General features: G+C 42.7%; 1 protein-coding gene across 2 annotated transcripts in view; it reads right to left on the minus strand.

Annotated features, from left to right (window-relative positions):
* NIBAN1 (niban apoptosis regulator 1) overlaps positions 1-25,961 on the minus strand; it is a 116,833-nt gene that overhangs the window by 49,175 nt on the left and 41,697 nt on the right. For both annotated transcript variants that reach the window (XM_038414119.2, XM_043491147.1), the window contains exons 2-5: positions 9,731-9,861; positions 5,893-6,024; positions 4,325-4,439; positions 1,260-1,427 (exon numbers count right to left, since the gene is read on the minus strand). In XM_038414119.2, the coding sequence (XP_038270047.1) occupies positions 1,260-1,427; positions 4,325-4,439; positions 5,893-6,024; positions 9,731-9,861 (546 nt within the window). The remainder of the gene's footprint in view (positions 1-1,259; positions 1,428-4,324; positions 4,440-5,892; positions 6,025-9,730; positions 9,862-25,961) is intronic.

Here is a 25,961-nt window from a genome sequence, read left to right on the forward strand (position 1 = left end):
GACTCGGCACACCGCTTCTGAAAGGTTGCCGATCCCTGGACAGTATTGTAACCTCTTAATACTGCCCTATGAAAACCATTAGCAGTTCTAAGAACTCCTTATGAAACTGATGAGGTCAGGACTTCATCTTTTCGGCAAGCCTTTAAGAAGTATCCTCAAATGACACCTCACTGTAAACCAGCAAACATTTTACTTTTGTTGTAATTGCAAAGCAAGCACAACTTTCAAGAGAGAACTTTCAGGCATGATGCAATAAAGACCCTATAGATAAATGTGGACCCTATATTCTCTTCAGTGGCTGCCTGTTTTAAGGTAATCCAGTTTAATTTTTGGACAGTGAGGGATCTGCCTATATTTGATCATTATTCATTAAGTCTTGCTCTGACCATTATCTGTGCTTTGGCCCCAGCCATCTTCCAGGGGTTTTATCTTTACAACCTAGAACAACAAGTAAACAAGCATTTGATATAGTAATCCTTTTGTTGTGGCATTCACTCCCTTTGGATATCCACCTCAGTACAGCTATCTCGAAGATTTTAAAATCATTTCTTTTTTGCAGATACTGATTCTGCTTCCACTGAAGTCAACGTAAAAAAATACTACCACCAATTATACTCATAGTGAACTCATAATTTTAAAAAAGCCTTTAGTCCCAAATATTGAGAAAAAAAGAAAACAAATTCTAACCATCATTGATGCACCATAATTATCTCAATATGATCGCTAACATACGATTCCTATAACATTTGAGCAAAAATGTTTATAGTGTTAAAACACTGTGAAATAGCATGCATCAGATTCTCATCTTGCTGCCAGCATACATCATATGTCCATTAGACCACGTATACATAATACAGCAGGAGTCCAATAAACTTTTTGGATAGTTTTACTTTATGATACAGGTTTTAAATTCCCATGAGGGATTGGAACACCATTTCAAAGAGGCTAACATGTTTTGCATCCAAGCACACTACAACTGTTAAAAGCCATGTTGAATAACTGCTTGAATCCTATTAAAATGCAACGTGCTCGGACTTGCTAAAATATAGTTTAACTTTAACCAGATTTAGCTGCAGCACTGAAAGAAAATGATCTACATTAATATAGGTTTTACTCAAGGCACTTGCAAGGAAGCACCTCTGAGAAGAGAATGGGACTCCCATAATATTTTATTTTTCCACAAGATGGATCTTACAGTAGGATAATAAGGCTTAACCAAAAGTAATGGGTACACAACAGGAAGCCATTGTTGTACTTACCTTGGTTTAAGTGTCTGACACAGTCGTTCAACACTGCACTAAATTGTTTCTGAGCTTCTGGATCCTCAAAACAGTAGTAGCTGTGTCTGAGGTAGGGCTGCCACAGGTAAACTGGAAACTCTTTTGGCAGGAGAACAAATGCCTGGGCATTTTCCTTCTCATTAGAAGCTAAATAAATAAATAAACAAACAAACACACACACACACACACACACACAGAGAAATATCTGGTTTAAAACAAGTTTCTGGGCTTTTCCAGCCAGTTTAAAAAAACATTTTACCTTGTGATTAAAGCTATAGGAGAAATAAATCCATTAAGGTTCTCAAACAACATTTCTTCTTTATCATGGAGGTCAGGCCTAGGAAAAATACAGATCTTCTTGATCCAAGAAAATGGGCATTCAGATCAGGTTGCCGCATTGCATGCTTGGGACCTGCAATCTCTGCAGGTGGCACTTCCATATTACAGAGGCACATGTTTGTATTCAACTCAAATGGGAAAAGTTTAGGCACCTTGGAGATTCATAATTTTAGATGGGATTATGAAGGGTAGGCAGCAGGGTTTTCATAGTAAAAAAAATAATTAAGCAGGGGGAATTCTCATTTCTTTCCCTACTGTCTCCTCTGTATAATGTATTGAGCAAATTATATTTAAGTAAAAAGGAAGAGTGTGCATTTCCTTACCCACACTTTTCCTTCCATTTAAGCCCTGATGCACTATCTTCTAAAAGCTTTGTGAATTCTGTGCTCTTGGATAGATCAAAGAAGGTCCCTTAAAACATCAGTTTATGTTTCTATCTAGACCAGCTTATTGTTCACACAGATATTGTAGAACACCATTTATAGTTAAGTAGAATAAAAGTCATTGTATCTATGTTTTGCAGTGTGCAACTGGGAATTCCATTTACAGTCTCTTTAGAGACTTTGCTTGGAGTAAAGATGTTAAACTCACAAAGCCAGATCTTTGACTGGCACAAAGGGGACAGACCTGCCAGAAAAAGGCAGCTAGGAAGTCTTTGTATAGGAGAGTCTCCAGATGGCCTAAAGCTGGTGTGTGATTACTATTATTATTTATTTATATTAGCAGGTGTTCCAGGACCATGCTGCCTCTGGCAATCCTGGGCCAATAGTCACAAGTTAGTGCAGCACTGAAAAGACTTAGACGTCGGAAAGACACCCGTGTCCCTTATTCCCCTCCTCAGCTGTTCCAAATCCACATCTGGCCCCTTAGATTTAGAGCTTTCTTCATCTTCATGGGAGGAAAAATCATTGCGGTGTATAAGCAATACAAAGTAATGTGGAGCTATTACAGTGGAGTCGCATCTTACATGGGGGTTAGGTTCTAAAGTCAGCACGTAAGGCGAAAGTTGCGTATAGTTAAAGAGAGAGAGAGACGGAAAAAAGAAAGAATAAAAAAGGGAGAAAGACTACTTCAATGTCGTTATGTGTAAACCGGAGTGCCTCAGGATGGCCGGAAGCATTGTCTATGATCAGCAACACTTTAAAGTCAAGACCTTTCTCTTCAAGGTACTGCTTGGCCTCTGGAATGAAACACTTGTGGAACCAATCCAGAAATAATCCTACCGTCACCCAAGCCTTTTTATTTGATTGCCAGAACACAGGCAGGAGATTTTTGTTCTTGTATTTTAGGGTACGGGGATTTTCAGCCCTGTAGAGCAAGCCCAGCTTTATTAAATGCCCAGCTGCATTGCCACAAAACAACACAGTTACACGGTCTTTACCTGCTTTGAAGCCAGGGGCTTGTCTTTCTGATTTCGAAGCTTAAGTGCGGTTGGGCATTTTTTTTTTTTTTTTTTTTTTTTTTTGCCAGAAGAGCCTAGTCTCGTCAGCATTGAAAACTTGTTCCAGAAGATGGCGTTTTTCTTCTATGATTTTCTTTAATTGTTCAGGGTAGGCTTTTGCTGTCTCTTCATTGGCAGATGCAGCTTCACCAGTAGTCTGCACATTTTTGAGGTTGAAGCGGTTCCTAAAACTGTTAAACCAACCTTGTCTGGCTTTGAATTCCTTCTTATCAGAAGGCTGTTCCTCTTCGGCAGGAGGTTTGAACAGCGCATACAGGCTAAGAGCCTTTTCTCGCAACATGTTGCCATCGATAGGCACCCGTTTACGGTTCATGTCTTCCAGCCATAAGTTTAATGCCTTTTCAGTCTTCACTAAAGTCCTATCACATACCTGGCTCGTCACCTTAGCAGTTATTGGAGCACTTGATGCCACGGCTTGACGAATTTTTCTCTCTTGAATCTTGATGCCACGGATGCTAGATTCGTTGCAGCCATATTTACATGCCATGTTGGAGACCGACATACTGTCTCTCAATAAGTCCAACACAGCCAGTTTTTCCTCCAGTGTTGGAACAGATCACTGTTTCTTCGGTTGAGCACCAGATGAAGTAGTTGGCTTGCGTTTAGGGGCCATGTTGTATGAAAAATACATATCTTTAAACACTAGAATCACACTCAGCACAGCGAGATGCTCACCGGATCGGTGGACAGCGATCGATCCAGCGGGGGTCAATTTATCGCATCTAGTCCAGATGCAATAAATTGACCCCTGAGTGCTCTCCCATTGACTCCTGTACAGTACTCCACCGCCAGGAGTTATTGTTATTTTTCTTTTTTTTGTCAAGCGCGTATAGTTGAATTCACGTAAGTAAAATGTGTGTATGATGCGACTCCACTGTATCTACAATTAATAACTTCCCTTCTATGTGTGTGTAGGACACTCAATCAAGTGCCTGTAAAGGGAAACAACTGACATCCAATGATGGGGATAAGTAAAACATAGAAGAGGTATTTTCTAGTCTGCTTGTGGTTTTGCTTTGTGCAGTTCACAAAACTATTTTGTAGTGACAGCATGACAAGTATCCAGTACTTATTCATTAAATAGCAGCATGTAGCATGTGGTCTTCTGGAATTATGTTTCGATAATGGAAAACATGGAGCATCCATCTTCTGTTACGTTGCTTAAAACATAGCCTCAAGGTCTAAAAAAAGACTTTGTGGAAAAAAGTTGAAATATCGCATTTCAGTTTTTGACAATGCTTACCAACTGGGTCTGGAAAATGCTTATCAGACAGCAAATTGTAATCATCTTCTAAGGTCAGTACTTTGCCTCCTGCAGGAAGGATACGATATTTAGGGCTGACTCCCTTCTGGTAAGCCTGGTGGGGGACGTACATGAGAGAGAAAGATCAAAATAAAGATTTTAAAAATAGTAGTCTCAGTCTATAACATATCCCCAATTCATTTACATGGAACTAGTACAGAGGTGGGCAAACGACTGCCCGCGGGCCACATCTGGAGGGACCCTCCTGCCCTGCCTCATAGCTCCTGGCCCTGGGAGACTAGCCCCCGGCCCCTCCCCTGCTATTCCCCCTCCCCCGCAGCCTCAGCTCACTGCGCCGACGACGCAATGCTCTGGGCGAGGGGTCTGCGAGCTCCTGGGGCAGCACAGCTGCAGAGCCCAGCCTGACCCAGTGCTCTGTGCTGCGCGGTGGCATGGTTGGCTCCCGTTTGGCAGCGCGGCTGTAGCACTGCCAGCCACCAGTGTTCCAGGCAGCGCGGTAAGGGGGAAGGGAGTGGGGGGGGTTGGATGGGGCAGCGGGGAGTAGTCAGGGGCGAAGGGTCCAGGGGTGGTCAGGGGACAGGGAGTAGAGGGTGGTGGATGAGGTAGGAGTCCCGGGGGGGCCATCAGAGGGCGAGAAGCAGGGGGCGTTGGATAGGGGTCGGGCCACGCCTGGCTGTATGGGGAGGCACAGACTCCCCTAACTGGCCCTCCATACAATTTTGGAAACCTGATGTGGCCCTCAGGCCAAAAACTTTGCCCGCCCCTGAACTCGTATATAGATCCTCCCTAAAGACAGCAGTTTTGGTGGGCTAAATTCAGATCTATTTCCTGAAAGCATCAAATCTGAATAATGTTTAAGTGTAAAAAGGTCAGCAAAATGTGTACAAAAAAGCCCTTTAGTACTGCTTATCTGGCATTGTGAAACTTTCAAGCTATATCTACTTAGTTTGATGGCTAAAACTAGTTTGGACATTGGTACTATTGCAGGGCCAACGTTCCAGCTAAACAGAAAGCTGCACAGTTGTATATGGGAATCAGCAGATAAATTGCTAGTTAAATTGCAGTTCCAGAAACGCTGGTTTGGTACTACAGTGATAGACACCTTAGAAATGTTGATAGATGGATATATATGGGGAAGACAGAAGTGTTGTGAAGATTAATTGTAAATACTTGCAAAACATTTGATAAATGAAAAGTGCTTAATGGATGTTGCACCTGCTTATCTGAGGACAGAAGTTGATCCATTTGTAATAAAACAGCATCTGCGTTAACCTAGAATCCACTCCTATTCAGATTATCAACAAGTTTCAGAATATTGAGTTCAGTAATTTTTTTAAAATCAAACAGAAAGAATGAGGTGCAACAGACCCAGTCATATGTTACCAACTCCAAACTGCAGCAGTAACATGTGAGAGTGAAGCTTAGAGTGACCAGATAGCAAGTGTGAAAAATTGGGACAGAGGATGGGGGGGATAACAGATAACTATATAAGACGAAGCTTATATAGCTGAATATCGGGACATCTGGTCACCCTAGAGTAGCTTTACCTCTTTGCTCTCAAAGCTCTGCACTTCATAGTCATTCCTGATCACAATATATCTCTCCTTCCATTTCTTCAGATCTTCAGCAAAATGCAACAACTCTGCTTCATACAAGATCATCCCAGATTCCACAGGGGGCTGAAAAGAAAGTGACCAGATTTGAAAACATTTTGCACAAATACTGGCTATTTTGAAGGTTTTCCTTCTAAATTTTCCAGAGGGCATATTAGCAAGGACCATCTGGGGGTTCTTTGGGCCTTCTCTTGAAATTCAGGGTTAGGCTCATCTGTTTGAATCAAGTAGATGCAATCCAGGTGATTGAATTCAGATGGCTTCAGAGGGTCGGGCGCTAGTGGGCCTAATTCTCTCAAAACTTATTTCTAGATCTCTGTGGTAGAGGAGTTCTTATTAACCTTTCAGTTTTCATGGTGGTAAGATTAGCAAGTTCATTCATTATCTTTTGTTTTAGATGTCAGTTCTGCAACAGAGCTGGCCCATTGTTCCCAGGTGCTTCTCTATTACATGTTAAAAGACCATTTTATTTTGGAGACTAACTTTATGATTGAAATAATCAATTCTATGGGCATAAAATATTTCACGTTTCTTTCATTTATACTTTTTTTGGCTTTGCTGTTGCTATTACATATTTATCTTTTCGAAGGGCAATGCTTGTGTTTGAGTGCTGGCTCTTTGCCTAGCCAACCCACATAAGCAATATAAATTATGAGGTTTCACACCTCTCAAGGCGAGGACTTGTGATTTCAGGCCAAACCAAGTGAAATGCTTAGGTTAGCACCCATCTCTCAATTAAGGTCAATTTCTCTGCATTTCGTTCCCTTATCAAAACCATACATGCATGCTTCTTTAGATTATTCCATGAATTAGTTTGACAGGTGTTGGCCTTTCCTATGGAATCCTGCAGGCATGGTTTACAGATTTGGCTAACTCTCCCACAGAAACTTCCACTGTAATTAAGGCTCAGATTTAGTCATGGGCAGTTCACAGGCAAGAAACAAAAATTCACAGCCCCGTGACCTGGCCATGACTTGTACTATATACCCCTGAATAAACTTTTGGTGTTCTGGGGAACTCCAGGGGCACAGCTGCAGCTCTGGTGGGGGGGACTCTGGGGCACTCACTGGTGCTGGGGAGGCTGGCAGTTCTGGGGTGCCTGCTGGTTTTGGGGGGGCCTCTGGGGAACCGGCTGGTGCTGAGGACGTCTCTGAGATGCCTTCTGGTGCTGGGGGGGCCTCCAGGGCACCCGCTGGTGCTGCGGGGTACAGCACAGGACTGCCGCTGCTGGCAGGGGACGGCATCATCGGACCAGGACTGCCGTGACTGCTACTGGTGGGGGACAGCCCCAATGACCCAGGACTGTCACCGATGCTGCTGGTGGGGTGCAGCTCAGGACTGCGGCAGCCACTGCTGGCAGGGGGTGCCCCAGGATCACCATTGTTATGGGGGGTGAGGGGGAGTGCAGCTGGCCTTGGGGTCAGAGCCACCTGCAGAAGTCATGGAGATCACGGAAAGTCACTGAATCCGTGACTTCCATGACAGACTCTTAGCCTTAACCATAACGTATCGTCTTTATCCTGAGATACCTACAAAACTTGGCAAGTGGTCAGAGCCTCACAATTCCTCCCCTCCCCACCAAATTTGACCCCTGTTGAAATGTATGCTGCATACCAGTATTTTTCTTATTCCAAAATATTCTCTTCCCCAAAAAAGTAATACAAGTTACTTGATCTCTAAACTACAAAACAGAGCCAAATTTTCAAAAGGCCTCAAACACAGCAATAGAAGTCACACTTATACACATCTTTAACATGTGCAAAAAGAAAACAGTTCTGGGATGCTAATTGCATCTGCACTTTCAAGTTCGTTGCAGATCTATCCAATCATGCACACACCATAGCTTTAAACATAAACAGGTGATACCAGTCAGCTCTGTGTTTTTGGGGAACCAGGGTGCAGTATCCAGTCTGACTCATGAAAGACACCCCCCCCCCAGTCTCTTCTTGAACCAAAACCGATCAAAGAAAAGGCTTGCATAGAGCAATGAAGGGCAGATGGGAGACACAACTAGGGATGGGAGACCCCTCCTGACAAGGGTGACAAGATTAAGACATCTCCATTGGCATACAGAATGGAAAACAGAGACAACTCCCCTAGTCTCATCTGCATGAAAGATGAGATGGGGAGACATCTCAATTTGCATGCAGAATGGAGAAGAGAGACTGCACTGAACTCTAGGATCAGAAAATCAGGGACACACTGCATCATGGAAATCTCTGCTCCATACGTTAGTGAACCTACACCTGCACACACCCAGCTCAGCAATTATCAGACCAATTCTAGTAATAAATCCTTGATTGATATCCAAAATACTGAAGCAGCCTAGTTGCATTGTGAGCTCCCTGGAAGAAAACACCACCCGTAGCCGAGAGTGATCAGCTCCTATTGTCTAGCCTAAATAAAACCCTTAAGTCATCAGTTTACCCATAAACAAATCTAATGTTCTCCCTTGAACCACTGTATTTTCTCTACAAAAACCCCTACCTACACCCAAGTACGTGTTCTGATGCTTCGATGCAAACTGTGCATCAGTTCCACTGGGAATCCATCTTCTCCTGACTGATCATGCTGGGGGCTCTGCCAGTCTCCAACACTCAGGACCCTGAGCTATCACAATCACCTGGGAACCCCGACCAGTTCAAGCTCCATGGAGTGGGCGAGATCCCCCCTCTCCGTTTTCCTTTCTACCTTAGGTATTAACCTTTAATAATACATGTTATGTTGGTTTAGCCCTCCTTGTGTAGTTATCACTATTATTCAATAAATAACTTTTATGGTTAAGCTGGTTGCTTCTCTCTCTCTGAACTTTACTCTTTTGTGTTTTTAGCTTCTCCCATTTACTCTGCAGCAATGCTTCTTTTACCTAAGCTAAAGATCCCTGTAGCACCCAAAAATACTGTAGAGTTTGCTCATCAAGTGGGTTACTGCCAGTACAATTGTGACATGAAAGTGGGATAGGGACGTGTTAAACCTGTGGCATATAAGGGGTGGGCAGCTGAAGGTGCTGCTCAGCCCAGCTTATTGAGACCACGGGCACATAAGGGTAACAGCTTCAAGGTGCTGCTTAACCCAGCCCATTGAGTACTGGGACATATGAGGGGATCAGCTTGAGAGTGCTGATTAACCTAGTCCACTCAGACTTGCTCTGTTAGTGTGTGTGTGCACACGTGTGTGTGCGTGCATGTTCATCTAGTTCTAGGTCTGGAGGAACCCAGTCCTGGGGAACCTAGGTATTGCAGGATAGCTCCATTGGGAGGGGACTAGCAGCTGTAAGGAGTAGAGCTCCACATGAACACAAAAGTGACATAAGCAGTACATTAATAGAATTACAGAACTCCCCCTCCACCAAAGAGTAACCTTAATAAATAAGCATACCCCAAAGTAACGGGCATATCTGGTAACATAGGTTTAACTGTAAAAGAGATGCACCCAAGATGTTGTGTGTCCAAACTTACAGGCCATTAAAAAGATATCCAAAAATATAAGTAAGGAAAATGGAAATACGTTATTTCTTATCTACATGTCACAGGATACTTTGACCCTGATTTTCAGAGGTCCTGAGTATCTGCTGTTTTCACTGATTTTAACAGTGTTCAGCACTTCTGAAATTCTGCCTCTTTTGATTACAGATATAATCTTGAGTTTCAGAGTGCATTTTGTGTATATTTAAGATAGCTATGCTAATAAGGTCTGTCTGTTTCTGTGCTAGCAGGGCAGAGCTGTCAAGCATCATCATAGAACCTAAGATTCCCCCAAGTTCTCACGTTACCTTGGTTTTCAGGAATTGAGACTGGAAGTCTCGGTGCTGTTCCAGTTCATTTTGTATGTGCTCACAAAAAGCAACAGCATACTGGCGTTGGTAGTGTGGGCTGAAGTTTTTGATTACAGCCTCAGTTTTTCCTGAAACAGAACATATGAGAATAATTACATTCATTTTAGGAACAGCAGTACAAACCATATCAACATACTGTCTAACAGCAGCCAATGTTCATTGCTTCAGAGCAAGCCAGAAACCCATAAATGTACTGCGTGATACTGTAAACACAATGGACATTTCTTCTTGACTCCAGCTGGTGAGCCATTTGTGCCCCAAACTAAGAAGAATAGTCTGTTATTTTACATAGTCTACTGCAAATGCTGTTCTTATTCATATACTGTAATTACCTAATCTTTTTCTTAAAACTTACTAAAACATATTTCCCTGTAAGATGCGATGCTATCTTACCATTCTCGTGACATAGTGTCTCAGAACAGCTGATGTACCGTAGCAGGAAGATAAAGGTTTCAAACCAAAAAAAAAGTTATACACAAGATATTGGGGGATGTTCATGCAAATTAGCCAGCTCTCTCACGTCACAGATTTTATTGCTGGCTCAGAAACCTTCCTCCAATCCCTTTAAAAAGGGCATTTTCTATGTTTGGCCATTGTGGTCTCTTCTCCTCATAAACATGACACAGACACACTCCAAGTGCAGTACTTTTTCAAAATCAAACCATCTCCTCAAAAAGGTTTCAATTTTGACAAACTAGCAAATTCTGACATAAAAATACTTTAATAGGAATTTTTCCCACCAGCTCTGCATTTTATAGAACAGGCCACAAAACCATAGTAGATTGGATGTACTCTAAAGGTTTTGATATACATGTTGTTACTGGAAATGTATAACCATACAAAACTTCATCCATCATCCTTTATTTTAGTCTCACTGTAGTCAGGAACAAGGTTTTTAAAAATGAATGCATTCCCCAGAATTTCTTCACTTAATTTTGATGTTTAAAATAATCCAAGACTTTTAAAAAATATTAATTGGGTGAAAAAAGTCTCTGTATTTTCCAGAGACAGAGTTAGGGACATTTTGACATTTAAAAGTGTGAGATTTAATATTTTAGCACTTGTGAGTACTTTATTTCCTTCTGCAAATGGGTCTCGGAGCTCCCTAAGGCTGACACTGCTGTAGGACACAACGGCTTCTCTCCTAGGAGGCTCAGGGCAAACTGCAGCTTCAAGGTGGGTGGAACCTGCAAAAGTGCTCAACGCTACGGTCTGGTCTGCTCTGCTCTCATTGAAGTCGGTAGTTCCATGGCAATGAAAGTGGAATTAAACTAGGGCATAGCATACTTCTGAAAATCCCATCCACAAAGATGTTTTGTTGTTATAACATGAAGCTTGGTATTGAGAGCCTACCTGAATTTAGTAGCCATTATCCAGTGATCCCACCTTGATTTCCTTTCTAATCCTTCATGTATTTGTGGGCCAGCAGCTCTCTAGACTCAGAAGCCCATCTGAAAGGCTTTACGGAATAACTGGAAGTAATTCTGTCCTATATACCTAGATCCAGGTAATTTTTTGATTCTTGCATAGAAACTAAGGTAGTTCTTTCTCTCTCAGAACATGTACAGACAAACACCCCAAACACCGCTGCTTTGGCGATTTTATTTTCAGCTGGTTGCAAGTCACATAAAAACTTCCTGCTAATGGAGGGAAAAGCTGTGAGAAAAAGAAGTTGCCATTAAGCAGGCTTTGGTGAGTCTACTCTATAAAGCGAGTATGGAAAAACGGCACTTTCTGACTCACCATATCTTCCCCCTGCATATACTGAAAGCCATATCTGCTGACTTTAAATAAAATTTTTACTCCTGTTTACCTTGCAGAACCAGCTCAGCTAAAAGAGTGAGCTGGATTCCATTCCTACTCGGTAATCAACAGAACTGTAGAGCAAACTCGAACTGAAGGGCTTGATTGTGCTCTCATTTTATACCTCTACAATCACACAGAAGACAGTTATAGCTCCATAACTCCACTGAAAACAACTGGATCACAGGTGCACAATTCCTCTGCAGAGAGTGAAGCTGCAGAGATGGCCTGTGAAATCATTATTATTGAGGATGGCCATATGAGCAGGAAAGATCCAGCTTGACTCTCAGATCCCAGGTTGAGTTAAATTTTCAGATCTGTCAGTTAGACAGTCTTTTCACTAGGAAATTGAACCAGTGGGTTCTTTGGTCTGGCAATCTCAAGGGGTCCAATCGTGGGCTCCACTGACCTCAAATGGAGTTAAGGGCACTCAGCAACCTTGCAAGAGATGCCCAGTAGCTCCCAGACAAAAGATTACATAAAAGTTACCCAAAGTGGTCAGTAAGACAGTTTTCAGAATCATCTATATACAACTAAAAAGGTCTTTCACACAGGAGACTCCTTCAGGACAGCAGAAGGTGCTGACTGTCAAGAGTCTGCATTTTATAGGGCCCCAGAGTCTTCCCCTTCCCAGCATGCTTTGCAAAAAGAAGATTGACAGGCAGGCATCATTTTTGCCACTCTGTCAATGAAACATACCTGTTTTTCACTGACAAGCCTCCCAGGGCCTGCTTCATTGTCTTTTTCCTGAAATTGGACTGTCTTAGCCTGGTTACACTGGCATGAAAGGGGAGCCCTGACTCACCTAGACTGGAGGCCTAACAAACAAATAGGGGAATAAGCCCTGCTTGTTAAAAGCTTGTTTTTTTCTTATCTGAGACTCCAAACTTTCAATGTCAAGTTGCTCTATCACAGAGGGTCTAAGATACTGGACCTTAAATCCACCAGTCTGCATCTGGGACTGGTAATTTTTTCAGGTGGAGGGAGGAAAGCAAGCAGGGGTGCTGAAACAATTTGTATAGTGGGGGTGCCGAGAGCCATTGAACCAAACTGTAAACCCAGTATATAAAGGAAACCACTTCAAGCTAGGGGGTGCAGCAGCACCCCCAGCACCCCTAGTTCCAGCACTTAGGGAAGTAAGGGAATAAGTTCTACCCCCAGGGGGAAAATAATAAATCTCCCTCCAACAGGCTGTGCTTGCGAGATCTTTTCAACAGTGACTGAAGCAGCTCAAAGGTTTGCTGTATACAAAGCAGAGACGAATTAGTAGGCCAGGTGCATGTGAGGTAGCCAAAGATCTAGGATTAATCCAATTTATCATATAAAGATTATGTCATATATTTCTTCTTTGTCTGTGATATGTATATGAGGCATGATATAACCAATTGCAACATTAACCAAGGAGAAATTACCATATTTCCATTGTGTTTATTTCAACTTCTGCACCACTTGTTGTACGTTGTCATTATGCTAGAATAAGCTCCGCATAATAATAAAAGAGAAGAGAATATTCAAATGTCATTCAGAATCTCAAACCAAATTAGAACTTGATCCTGCACCACTCAAATGAATGGGAGTCTTGACACCAGCTTCAGTGGGAGTAGGAGTAAGCCCCTGATGTACTATTCATGTTAACTATTTTTAGTTTGTTCACGACAAGACCGTGTTATCTGAAAATATGAATGATTGAAGTACAAGTAAAGGGTACCCTAACTATGAAATAATACTCTGGTATAAATACAGCTCAAACCACTTTGTTATCAGAACACTTAAGTTTCAGAGTAGCAGCCGTGTTAGTCTGTATTCGCAAAAAGAAAAGGAGTACTTGTGGCACCTTACAGACTAACAAATTTATTTGAGCATAAGCTCTTGTGAGCTACAGCTCACTTCATCGGATGCATTCAGTGGAAAATATAGTGGGGAGATTTATACACACACACAAAGAACATGAAACAATGTTTTTTATCATACACACTATAAGGAGAGTGATCACTTAAGATGAGCTATTACCAGCAGGAAAGGGGGCGGGGGGGAGGGAGGAGGAAAATCTTTTTTGGTGATAATCAAGGTGCGCCATTTCCAGCAGTTAACAAGAACATCTGAGGAATAGTGGGGGTGGGATGGGGTGGGGGGGAGAAATAACATGGGGAAATAGTTTTACTTTGTGTAATGACCCATCCACTCCCAGTCTCTATTCAAGCCTAAGTTAATTGTATCCAGTTTGCAAATTAATTCCAATTCAGCAGTCTCTCGCTGGAGTCTGTTTTTGAAGTTTTTTGTTGAAGGATAGCCACTCTCAGGTCTGTAATCGAGTGACCGGAGAGACTGAAGTGTTCTCCGATTGGTTTTTGAACATTATAATTCTTGACGTCTGATTTGTGTCCATTTATTCTTTTACGTAGAGACTGTCCAGTTTGACCAATGTACATGGCAGAGGGGCATTGCTGGCGCATGATGGCATATATCACATTGGTAGATGCGCAGGTGATCGAGCCTCTGATAGCGTAGCTGATGTGATTAGGCCCTATGATGGTGTCCCCTGAATAGATATGTGGACAGAGTTGGCAACGGGCTTTGTTGCAAGGATAGGTTCCTGGATTAGTGGTTCTGTTGTGTGGTGTGTGGTTGCTGGTGAGTATTTGCTTCAGGTTGGGGGGCTGTCTGTAAGCAAAGACCGGCCTGTCTCCCAAGATCTGAGAGAGTGATGGGTCGTCCTTCAGGATAGGTTGTAGATCCTTGATGATGCGTTGGAGAGGTTTTAGTTGGGGGCTGAAGGTGATGGCTAGTGGCATTCTGTTGTTTTCTTTGTTGGGCCTGTCCTGTAGTAGGTGACTTCTGGGTACTCTTCTGGCTCTGTCAATCTGTTTCTTCACTTCAGCAGGTGGGTATTGTAGTTGTAAGAATGCATGATAGAGATCTTGTAGGTGTTTGTCTCTGTCTGAGGGGTTGGAGCAAACACGGTTATATCGTAGAGCTTGGCTGTAGACAATGGATCGTGTGGTGTGATCTGGATGAAATATAGAGGCATGTAGATAGGAAGAGTGGTCAGTAGGTTTCTGATATAGGGTGGTGTACGTGACCATCACTTATTAGCACTATAGTTTCCATCCCACCATCAACCTCTGCCTGGACCAGTCCACACAAGAGATCCACTTCCTGGACACTACATCATCAGTGTTGGGGGGAGGAGCCAAATTCCAGCCGCAGGAATTGTGATATCTTCGGGCAGATATCAAGGGCCATGCTGGAAAGGGGCCATGACTGGGACGCACTGCAGTGCACGGTTAAAGTGAAGGAGCTGCAGAATGCCTACCAGAAAGCCGTCGAGGCGAACTGTCGCTCCGGTGCTGCCCCCACGACCTGCCATTTCTACGAAGAGCTGGACTTGATACTTGGGGGAAACCCCACCTCCACTCCAGGGACCACCATGAGCGAGGGTGCTCCGGTGGAGGAAGACACCCTGGAATCCCTAGATGCATGCACCCAGGAGCTGTTATCAAGCCAGGAAGAAAGTAGCCAGTTGCAGCGGTCGGTGCTTGGGGAAGGACAAACACCAGAGGAGGTTCCCGGGAAGTGGCTTTCATTTTGGGAAGCAAGTTATTAGGTGTGGGCTCTTGGGGCGAGGAGGCTAAGGGCTGCATGCATGCCTAGATATGGAACAGGGTGTTGATGTGCTCTCTCACATTGCGGTAATCGGCCTCAGTGATCTCTTCAAAGGTGTCACCGAGAACTTGGGCAATGCGCTTGCACAGGTTTTGTGTGAAAGCCACGGTGGTCCTTGTCCCAGTCAGGCTAACATGTCCACGCCACTGTGCCGTGAGGGGTGGGGGGACCATTGCTTCACAGAGGCAAACTGCATATGGGCCAGGGTGGAAGCCGCATTGTAGTAGAAGACCCTCCCTTCCTTCCCTGGTCACTCTCAGCAGTGAGATATCTTGCAGGATGAATTCCTGTGGAAAATGTGGGGATAATGTTCAGTATAGGGCCCCCCTGCAGCTGTTGGCTCTTCCCAAGGCACAGAAACCCAGAGGACAGTACTGCCATGAAACAATCAGTCACGCTTGACCCTGTGCTTACTCACCATTTTGGGGCTCCCGGAGGTTATGTGTGCTTGCTTTGGGACAGGCAAATTATGCTATTGTGTAGACTGTGCTTGCCCTCCTTAAGTACGGGGGAATCATGTCTCTCTCTGGTGTGAACAATGCTACCTCTGTTAAGTGTTGCATTTTGCCTTTACAGATGCAACCTTGAGATCTCAGCCATCCGTGTTATCAATGGCCAAGAAGCTGCAAAGAATGAGGAAGAGGCCACATAAAAGCAAAGAGGACATGCAGCATGACTTTATGAAGTCATGCATCATTCAACTAATGAAAATCAAAAAGCGCAGGAGTGGCGGGACAGTGAAAGGAGGATCTGCCAGCAGAATGTGGAGCGCCGGCACAAAAGCGCAGTGCTCTGGCAGCAAAGCACGCATAATGGAGTGTCAAGCGGACTCTATCCAAGTGCTCGTAGCCATGCAGGCGGAGCACTACCGTGCCCGCCCCCACCCCCCCTGCAGCCCTTGTCCCCAAACTCTTTCCCTTGTGTCCCCATGTCATCTCCAACCCACTTTCCCCAACATCCGGGTTCTTACTGCCACCAGCTGCCTCCAACACCTGTAGCTTCACCACCCAGCCCTGAAAACTACGACCCTTACCCACTGCACTCAACCCCCATCACTATGCAGTACAGCCATCCTGAAGTACAGCACGCATTGCACAGCACTCCAGACAGGACACGAAAATCTGTGATTGTACCGTTCCCCACCTCACTCCCTTGCCCTGTGTGTTTCTCAAGCAGTTGTGTTGTGTTTCTTTTCAATAAGTTGATTTTTTGGCTTTGAATGCATTCTTTACTATTGCATAACATAAAAGAAACCTTAGTCCAGGAAAGCAACAGGCACTGCAAGTCAATGTATCATAAGTAGCAAAACACAGATTCCTACTGCACTTCACTCCCATGCAGGGCACCACACTAGATATTACTGGTGTCTTTCAGCCTGAAATTGCTCCTTCAAAGCATCCCTAATCCTTGCAGCCCCGCGCTGGGCCCCTCTAATAACCCTGCTCTCTGGCTGTTCAAATTCAGCCTCCAGGTGTTGAACCTCCAAGTTCCATGCCTGAGTAAATCATTTACCCTTCCCTTCACAAATGTTATGGAGGGGTACAGCATGCGGATATAACCACGGGGATGCTGTTATCAGCCAGGTCCAGTTTCCCATACAGAGAGCACCAACAACTCTAAACGGCCAAAAGCACACTCCACAGTCATTCTGCACCGGCTCAGCCTCTTCTTGAACCACTCCTTGCTGGTGTCAAGGCTCCCTGTGTAGGGTTTCATGAGTCACGGCATCAAAGGGTAAGCGGGGTATCCAAGGATCACAATGGGCATTTCGACTTCCCCTACAGTGATCTTCTGGTCTGGGAAAAAAGTCCCAGCTTGCAGCTTCCTGAACAGGCCAGTGTTCTGAAACATGAGTGCATCATGCACCTTTCTGGGCCAGCCTGCATTAATGTCAATGAAACGCCCATGGTGATCCACATGCGGCTGGAGAACCATAGAGAAATAGCCCTTCCGAATAACGTAGCTGGGTTGGTGCCACAATTGGAATATGCGTCCCATCTATCACCCCTCCACGGTTAGGGAAACCCATTTGTGCAAAGCCAGCCACAATGTCATACAGGTTACCCAGAGTCACAGTTCTTCTGAGCAGGAGGCGATTAACGGCCCTGCAAACTTGCATCAACATGATTCCAACGATCGACTTCCCCACTCCAAACTGGCTAGCGACCGATCGGTAGCTGTCTGGAGTTGCCAGCTTCCAGACTGCAATAGCCACCCGCTTCTCCGCTGTCAGGGCAGCTCTCAATCTCATGTCCTTGTGCCGCAGGGTGCAGGAGAGCTCCTCACACAGTCCCATGAAAGTGGCTTTTCTCATCCGAAAGTTCTGCAGCTACTGCTCATCATCCCAGACTTGCATGACGATGTGATCCCACCACTCAGTGCTTGTTTCCCGAGCCCAAAAGCGCCATTCCACAGTGGTGACCATGTCCGTGAATGCCACAAGCAAACTTGTGTTGCTTGCATTACTCGAGTCGATATTGTCGGAGTCCTCACTGTCACTTTGGATCTTAAGGAATATCTTGACTGCCCCACATGACGCGCTGGCAAGACTTGTCAACATCCTCCTCAGCAGTTCGGGCTCCATTCCCGCAGACCGAAAGGGAAGACAGAGTGCAGTACAAAAATAGTTGAAAGATGGCGACAAATGTGGATGGAAGCAAAGGGAATCGTGGGATGCATCACGGGGCTTTGGGACAGGTCCCAGAATTTCCCGCACTCTCTGGCCCTTCCCACAAGCCAGAATGGGAAGAGGTGCTCTGTGGAATAGCTGCCCACAATGCACTGCTCCCAATGCCGCTGCAAGTGCCACAAATGTGGCCACACCAGTGGGCTTGCAGCTGTCAGCGTGCACAGACTGCAGCACTTTCCCTACTGCGCTGTACGAAGGCGGGTTTAACTCACAGTGCTCTACATCTGCAAGTGTAGCCATGCCCATATACTGGTGATCCCTTCGAGGCAGGGAGGGATCGAGAATTCCCAACTAATGAAAGGTGGTTTCTTTTCTTTTTTAAATATGCTCTTTTAAATGTCTTACATCTGCAGTTTGTTATTCTCAGTGGAACAGATTATGGGTCCTTGGAATTTTTTTTTAATCCAAACCCTTCTTTTTCTTTCCATCCATCATCAGCTAATTGGTTTGGATTTCAGAATCCAACCAGAGAATAAGAACCATCAAAATCCAGGATGTTGGAATGGAAGCTGAAGAGTTCTCCTTTGTGTTATCAGAATTCCTCCTCAAACACAGTACACCCTATCCTCTCCATGGTGCTTTAACAAAACCATGAAACTTTGAGAACTCACTCTAACATATTTATTAATTTATTAGCTGAACACATTTTAACAGAGCACCCTACCTCATCTTGTACACCTTGTCTTCCTTTGTGGTTATGTTTTGGATATTTGTTAAAACGAGTGTCTGGGGTATATTAAGTGAGAGTTGTATGCTGGACACTCTTATGAAAACTGTGAGTAATTTGAACTAGGATACAGCATGTCCTTTTGTGCTCAAATTAGTTGAAACTCATTCCCCAAGACAAATTAAATGTACTTGCTTTTATTAACATAAACAGGTTATACAGCACTTTAAACAGAGCACAGATTGTTCTCTGAAATTCATTGCTTCTTTATTAATTTCTCTTGAGCTACCCTGGAGGCTTTTATGCTATTGTTTCCCCTCTGATTTGCATATCCTAAAAAAAATCGTAAGTTGCCATACTTAAGGCTAAATTCTGTCTCATGTTAAGTAAAAGTGTGTTAGAAGTGCTAAGAGAGGCAGGTAAACTCTTCCACACAGCCACAGTTGCAATTCTGTAAGAACAGGCAGATTTTACTCTGCAGTGCTATATCAAGGCTTGGCATGCAGAGCAGCACTCCTTAGAGGTGCTGTAAGGGGCTTGGAAGCTAACAACACCTGCAAACAGGAACTTGGTAACACCTTTCAGCACCAGCTCTAGCAGCCCCCACTCGTCTCCCATCCCGGCAGTTCTGCCTGCATTTGCCTTGCACAGAAAGAAAGATTCAGAGACTCACTATACACACAGGTTTCAGAGTAGCAGCCGTGTTAGTCTGTATCCACAAAAAGAAAAGGAATACTCACACGTTCTTGTCAACTGCTGGAAATGGCCCACCTTGATTATCACTACAAAAGGTTTTGGGTTTGTTTTGTTTTGTTTTTTCCCCTTCTCTCCTGCTGGTAAAAGCTCACCTTACCTGATCACTATCATTACAGCGTGTATGGTAACACCCATTGTTTTATGTTCTCTGTGTTTATAAAATCTCCTCACTGTATTTTCCACTGCATGTATCCAATGAAGTGAGCTGTAGTTCACGAAAGCTTATGCTCAAATAAATTTGTTAGTCTCTAGGTGCCACAGGTACTCCTTTTCTTTTTACTATACACAAACACACACATACATTCTGTAAGTAGAGCCAGAACTTGGTCTTTAGGGTTTAAAGATGCTACCAAGTTTCTTCCTCTTTACTGGAGAGATCTCCAGCGTCATTAGCTTTCTTTACACACTACAGCTTTTGGGTTGGATTTTCTACAGCATCCCCTGTTGAGGTCAGCTCCTAAATCACTTAGGCACTTTTGAAAAATCCCTTCCTTCATTCCTCGTATGATTCTCAGTCTTCAAAAAACTGAAAAAAATGTTTACTTTAACAAAGCAAATCCCAGACAAAAATACATGTCTGAAACAATGAGCACTGCATACGCTGAGTGCCACGACAGTAATCACTGTAAAATGTTGAGAAAGAAGCAGTGACACATGATGAAAGTGTCAAAACCAATAAAAGAAAATTAAGAGAAGATAACAAAGCTGACAAAATAGGAAATGTTAAAGTTAAAGACTGTGTAGTATTTGCCTGCCATCAATACAGCTAGCATTGGGAATACATTTTTTAAACAATACCTAAGCTCTGAAACCACCACAGGACCCTAATGTGATACAGATGAGGTCAAATGATGATCTTTAATGTTACCTATACTATACCCATGGTTTTATATCCTCCTTCTCTAATTTCAGAGCTTGGATTAGGGGTCAAATTCTCCCTATTGCCCCTGGTGAATTTAGTTCTAGGTTCACATAAACATCTAAAAGATTGTATGTTTGCCTGAATCTCATGAGTCTGCAAAACTAGATAAGAAATCTCATTAAAATAGGCTACTCTGCAATATTTTGGGCAATACTTGTCTCTTCCAATTAAGCTAAAATATTGCACGAACCTGTTATTTCAACCTTTCCATTTCTGTCTATAACTTGGAAGTCCATGAAAAGAACAAACATTAGCCAAACTTTTTTTTGAAGGTCAGAAAAACTTTGGTTTGGGCTTGAACTTTGGATAGCTCTTATTTAAATCCAAAACTGTTAGCCCATTCTTAACACCAGCTTCAACCCCTTTAGTATTTAAATAGCACTTGTTTCTCCCAGCTTAAAAGTCTCTATTTATTTATACCAATTGTTTCCTGCTTTTTCACAATATTAATCAGTCTAATTACCTTTAAATTAATCACAAGGCCCTTACCAGTTCCATTCCAATCTGTACAGACTTACTGGTTTCTGAACTCCCATCCCCTTGATACTATAAGTTAAGAGCTCCTATTTCTCAGTGCACACGCTCATCTTCAATATTAGTAAAACTCAATTCTTAACACCAACAATAAAAATCTACTTTATAACTCTTGGTGCCACCACAACACAAAAGTATGCCTTTGATGAAGACAGTCTTTTGGCTAAAGAATATGCCTGGGAGTTAGGGAATCTGACTTACACGGCTGGAGAGGCCCTGATTTTACATCAGCGTATATGAGATCAGTATTTGTCCTTCTTGGCTTTAAAAAGGAATTTGGTGCTTGTGAAAGATACAATGCTGAGAGCATTGAGCACATGCAGAACTCCTGTATCCACAGAATTACTACAGCATGGACAATAGCTGTACAAGTTCCCTCTGACTGTCATGCCAGCATGACCCAATCCTGATGTGGAGGGACCATTTCCAAGGAAGAGACACTGACACTACTTGAACTGTACTTAGGTTCACTAGGATTTTCCTGTGTTACATCTAGTGAATTCCTTAAGGTAATCAGGAAACCTGTGAAAGGAGTTAATTCATAGGATATCATCAGCTGCTTTAGTAATGTCTGTCTTCTTCCAGTACTCCGAGATAAATTCTATACTAAAAGTTGGAAAGCTGTCTACTCATGCTTTCCCATTTTCCACAGCGATTTTGCAGTGTAATACACACATTATGTCATCTGGAAATGGTGTCTATTTAAGTCTGAGAGCCTCTGTGTTTTTTCCTAAGCATTCCCTATAGCATCTACAAACAGTTCTTCCTTTTGTTATAATTAGAAACACGACCTAGTTTTAAAGTAACTATCAACTTTATTTATAAAGAGAATATTTCTTTAATACTCTAATTTACCTTTTATCATGAATAGAGGTGGCAGAGAGAAATGGTCTAGTTCTGATCTCACTGAAGCCATCCCTATACAGATTTGTTTGCATAGGTGGAGCTAAACCAGGGAAGCTACACTAGTGCAAACCCCCAGTATAGACGAGATGAACCAGTGTACAGTGGGACTTGCCCCAGTAAATTGCCAGGGCAAGTTGCACTAGTGCAATCCCTGTTTTGCATTAACACATGTGTTCATGTTAGGAATTTGCAATAGTACAGCTACACCAGAGAAAATGTCTGTAGCCCAGATCAATCCTGATGTGGGTTTTGCACTAATGTAATTCCAATCAGTCACGGCAGCATAGAATCCATGTGAGGGAGAATAATTTGAAATAGGTCCCAAATCATTCTCTTCATATGTCTAAACATTAAGAAATCCTTGAGACTGTTAGCCAATGCGCTCTACTGGAATTGTGTGAAAGTCATCTGTTTCCTGTGCAGAAACAGAATTTCTGGTGAAATACTGCCATTTATGTTAAGACTGACATAGAATTTGTGCTCCTCCAGAAGCAAAGATGTTCTTTGGGAACCGTCTTTGGGTTTCATAGGCAAAGCAAAATAGTTAGGAATGTTTATGTGAATTTTACTTTTTTATGCCCCTTTTTAATACCTCTGCTCCAGCAGGGGAGAGGGAAAGAATAACAGTTTCTGTTCACGTTCTTAATTTTACATCTAAATCTGCCATTTAACCTATTCCTATGTGATTTCTACAATTTTACTTCAATGTGTAGATATGTCATAAGAGTCTGTTTAATGGACTCATAATTTTGTGATAGGCTAAATTTTACATTGAGCTACACCCTTGTGTTATCACGGGAGTTGCAATAGGATTGCATGGAACAGAAATCAAGGTAGAATCTGCTCTTAATGTCCTTTTCATATAACTTCCTGAACAGTTCACATTTCACTATGAACACTAGACTAGAAAGCACAGACTGCAGTTGTAAGTGATCCCTCTCTAACTCTAAGGAGGATGAAGGTCAAAAACAGGCTGTGATTTAAAAGATAGATCTTGAAGTCTCAGCTTAAACCTGAATATGACCGAATTGACCAAATCTATGGGGCACAAAACTGGCTCACGTATTTCCTACATTAGAATTCTTCTGGGAACAAATTGCTAGAGTGATTCCTGGGGACACATTCTTCCCCATCTCCCTCATGCAGGAGTCAAAAGGATCACGGGGATTCTCCACTGGAGTCCACAGAGAGGATAGGCCAGTTCTTTGATCTAGTCTTAGTCATTATTAAGTTAACAGAGGCTCAACAATTCTCTTTCGTAATGTCCACTAAAACCTATGAGTGAGTGCTCTGGAGAATAGGTTCATTGGCAATCAAAACAAAACTCCAAATACTTTCAAGTTACTTCTTCATTAAGAAGTTTGACATTCACTTGAACTTCATCCTCATATTATTTATTCTAACTTTCATAGGTCTAGGGTGCCTGGGGTAAAGTATTTTAATATCATCCAAAATTTGAAGAGCCACAAACAAAGTCATTGGGATAGAGAGCATGTCTGCCTCACTTTTTGCACACCGGCAGTCAGTTTTGTAACAATGAGGTGGTAGCAGGCAGGAAGACATTCAGAAAGAAATTTGAGGAACACTTATTTTGTTACTGGTGCCTGCAACCTCCTGCATAGTTCAGAATCATGAGAGCTTTAATTAGAATGGATAACAAACTTTACATCACAGCAACTGGCTGATCTGGATCTCATCATAACCTGAAATGAAAGTGATGATGAAATATGGCCAGAGGATTTTTGTTGCACTGCATCTTAGTCCAGATTAAGAGAGAGAGTGTATTGGAGGTCACTAAGAAAACTTAATGAATGAGTCTTCACAACTCATTTGGTCACATATGTGATATAAGTATTATATCCCCTACTGCAGTTTTGGGGAAACTTGTGTATACAGGTAAAATAATTTGCCTCAGGTCACAAAAAAAGTCCACGTAAGAGAGCTGGAATTAGAATTCTGGAGTTCCAAGACAACTAGTCTTGAGCACAGCCCACTAAATTATACATTTAAAGATACACAGGAGGTCAAATGCACTACCAGGTTCCAAATCAGGGCATATTCCAAGGGCAGTTACTAGGGTCTTCCTTCCTCGTCCCTTATATAAAAGCAAGACTGAAGGGGGAGGACGGTACTGCTGGTGACTTGTCCCCTTTCCTACACATTCCACTTTTGTGAGAGATCTGGGACACCAATGCATTATGCCTCTCTGTGACTCATTCATCTCCAGTTGATTCACCTAGTCCCTTAATACATGCACTCTAAGACAAGTACCTCTTCATGTACACTGTCTCCATGTGTGTCACCCTCTTCCTAGTGCATCTGTGCTCCCTTGCCCAATGAGAGGCAGACGGGTGGTCCCCCTTGCCAGATAAGTATTACACACACACACACACACACACACACACACACACACACACACAAGGGTATAAATAGCTCTGAAAGCATAACAATAACTCTGCCTCATCTATAGCAGGAAAGAGCCAATAAACACAAGCAAAAGTATTGGCTGTACTGCTCTAGTTGTACGCACGTATGACTGGGGCATAGAACTGAAGGCGACTATTGGAAAAATCTGAATGTTAACCCTTAGGGGACGGAATTCAAACATTAGCACCACAGAACTGCACTTTAAGTGATAAGTGACTGCATAAGAGTGGCACCTTTTTACTCATCAGATCTGCTTCTTGGGTGCATTTAGTCATTCCTGCTCATTAAAATTGAGAACAATAAGTTTCATTACTTTTTGTTCCTTTTACCATTGCACAGGCAAGCTGCCAGAGAGCGAGCAAGTTGGTTTGCAGAACCTTTAGCAGTGGTGCTGAAATGTGAGCAGATTAACTTTCATATCCCAAACCGAGTTTGCAAGACTCGCACTCAAAAAACCCTCTGCTTTTTATTTATGAAATTAATTGATTATATGGAAATAATTGACAGACAATGAACAAAGAGCCTCACAATAGCATTGTCATTGTGTGTCTGTTCAGGGTAGAATAGCACTTCATGAGTTGTCCAAATTTGACAGTTTTTATTCCTGCAAAATATTCCTCTCTCTTCAGCTCAATGTGTTTATTACAGGTGTAAAAGAGGTAGTCTTGAAAGTTGTTGAAATATATGTTCTTTATTGGTAATGGAGTTAGAATCACAATGTTCTGCTTGCAAATAACTAATAAAGGTCAAATTCTACAGGCCTGGAGTCTGAGAATCTTTTGTTTATATACAGTATTTCCAAGCATCAGCAAACTTTTAGATTAAAAAAAGACATATAAATTAATCCAGTTCAACTCCTGGGGACCAACAGCCGATTATACTTGCTCTACAATACAGAGGTGGCTCACTCTAATTGAAAGTGAACAGGCTGTCAGAATCATTACTGCCAAGTTTTACCAAGTACTAAAAACATTGTAAAGAGACATTGATATCAAGTTCTAGAAATGCGAGCCTACACTGCAACAGCCCTTAAATTATGTGTCCTCTCTCCTTCCCTATAATGATGAAACTGCAAGCAGATGTCACTTTTCTGCACCAATATCCATGAGATAGAATGAATCAAAAAATCTTCTACATCAGTGATTTGATATGAACAGAAATAGTCATCTTCACAGAACAGTGATATAGAATTTGACAACATAACACCCCTTAGGCCTGATTCCTATTTACACTCAGACTGCTTTCCAAGTGACCTTCAAGTGGGCACAGATTATTTTTATGCTCACTTTAAAACTGCTTTACACTTGCCAGACAACCTCTACTTCACCTGCTCAATAGTTTTCCATTAATGCAGTGTTGCTGTTTTTTTACACATAGCAGCAGGAGGCACTCAGAAGACTGACATCATGTCTACTTAAGTGGACAACATTTAACCCAAATAGCCATCTCACCACAGATAATATTCCAATGCTGCAAGACCCTATACCACTGGCACATCTATCAGTTGGTCTCCACTCTCCAGGATTATTCTTTTCCCTTAGCTTTCAGAGTAGCAGCCATGTTAGTCTGTATTCGCAAAAAGAAAAGGAGTACTTGTGGCACCTTAGAGACTAAAATTTATTTGAGCATAAGCTTTCGTGAGCTATAGCTCACTTCATCCGATTTTATTTGAGCATAAGCTTTCGTGAGCTACAGCTCACTTCATCCGATGAAGTGAGCTGTAGCTCACGAAAGCTTATGCTCAAATAAATTTGTTAGTCTCTAAGGTGCCACAAGTACTCCTTTTCTTTTTCCTTAGCTT

Source organism: Dermochelys coriacea, chromosome 8 (genome assembly GCF_009764565.3).
Source record: "Dermochelys coriacea isolate rDerCor1 chromosome 8, rDerCor1.pri.v4, whole genome shotgun sequence".
NCBI classification, from domain to species: Eukaryota; Metazoa; Chordata; order Testudines; family Dermochelyidae; genus Dermochelys; species Dermochelys coriacea.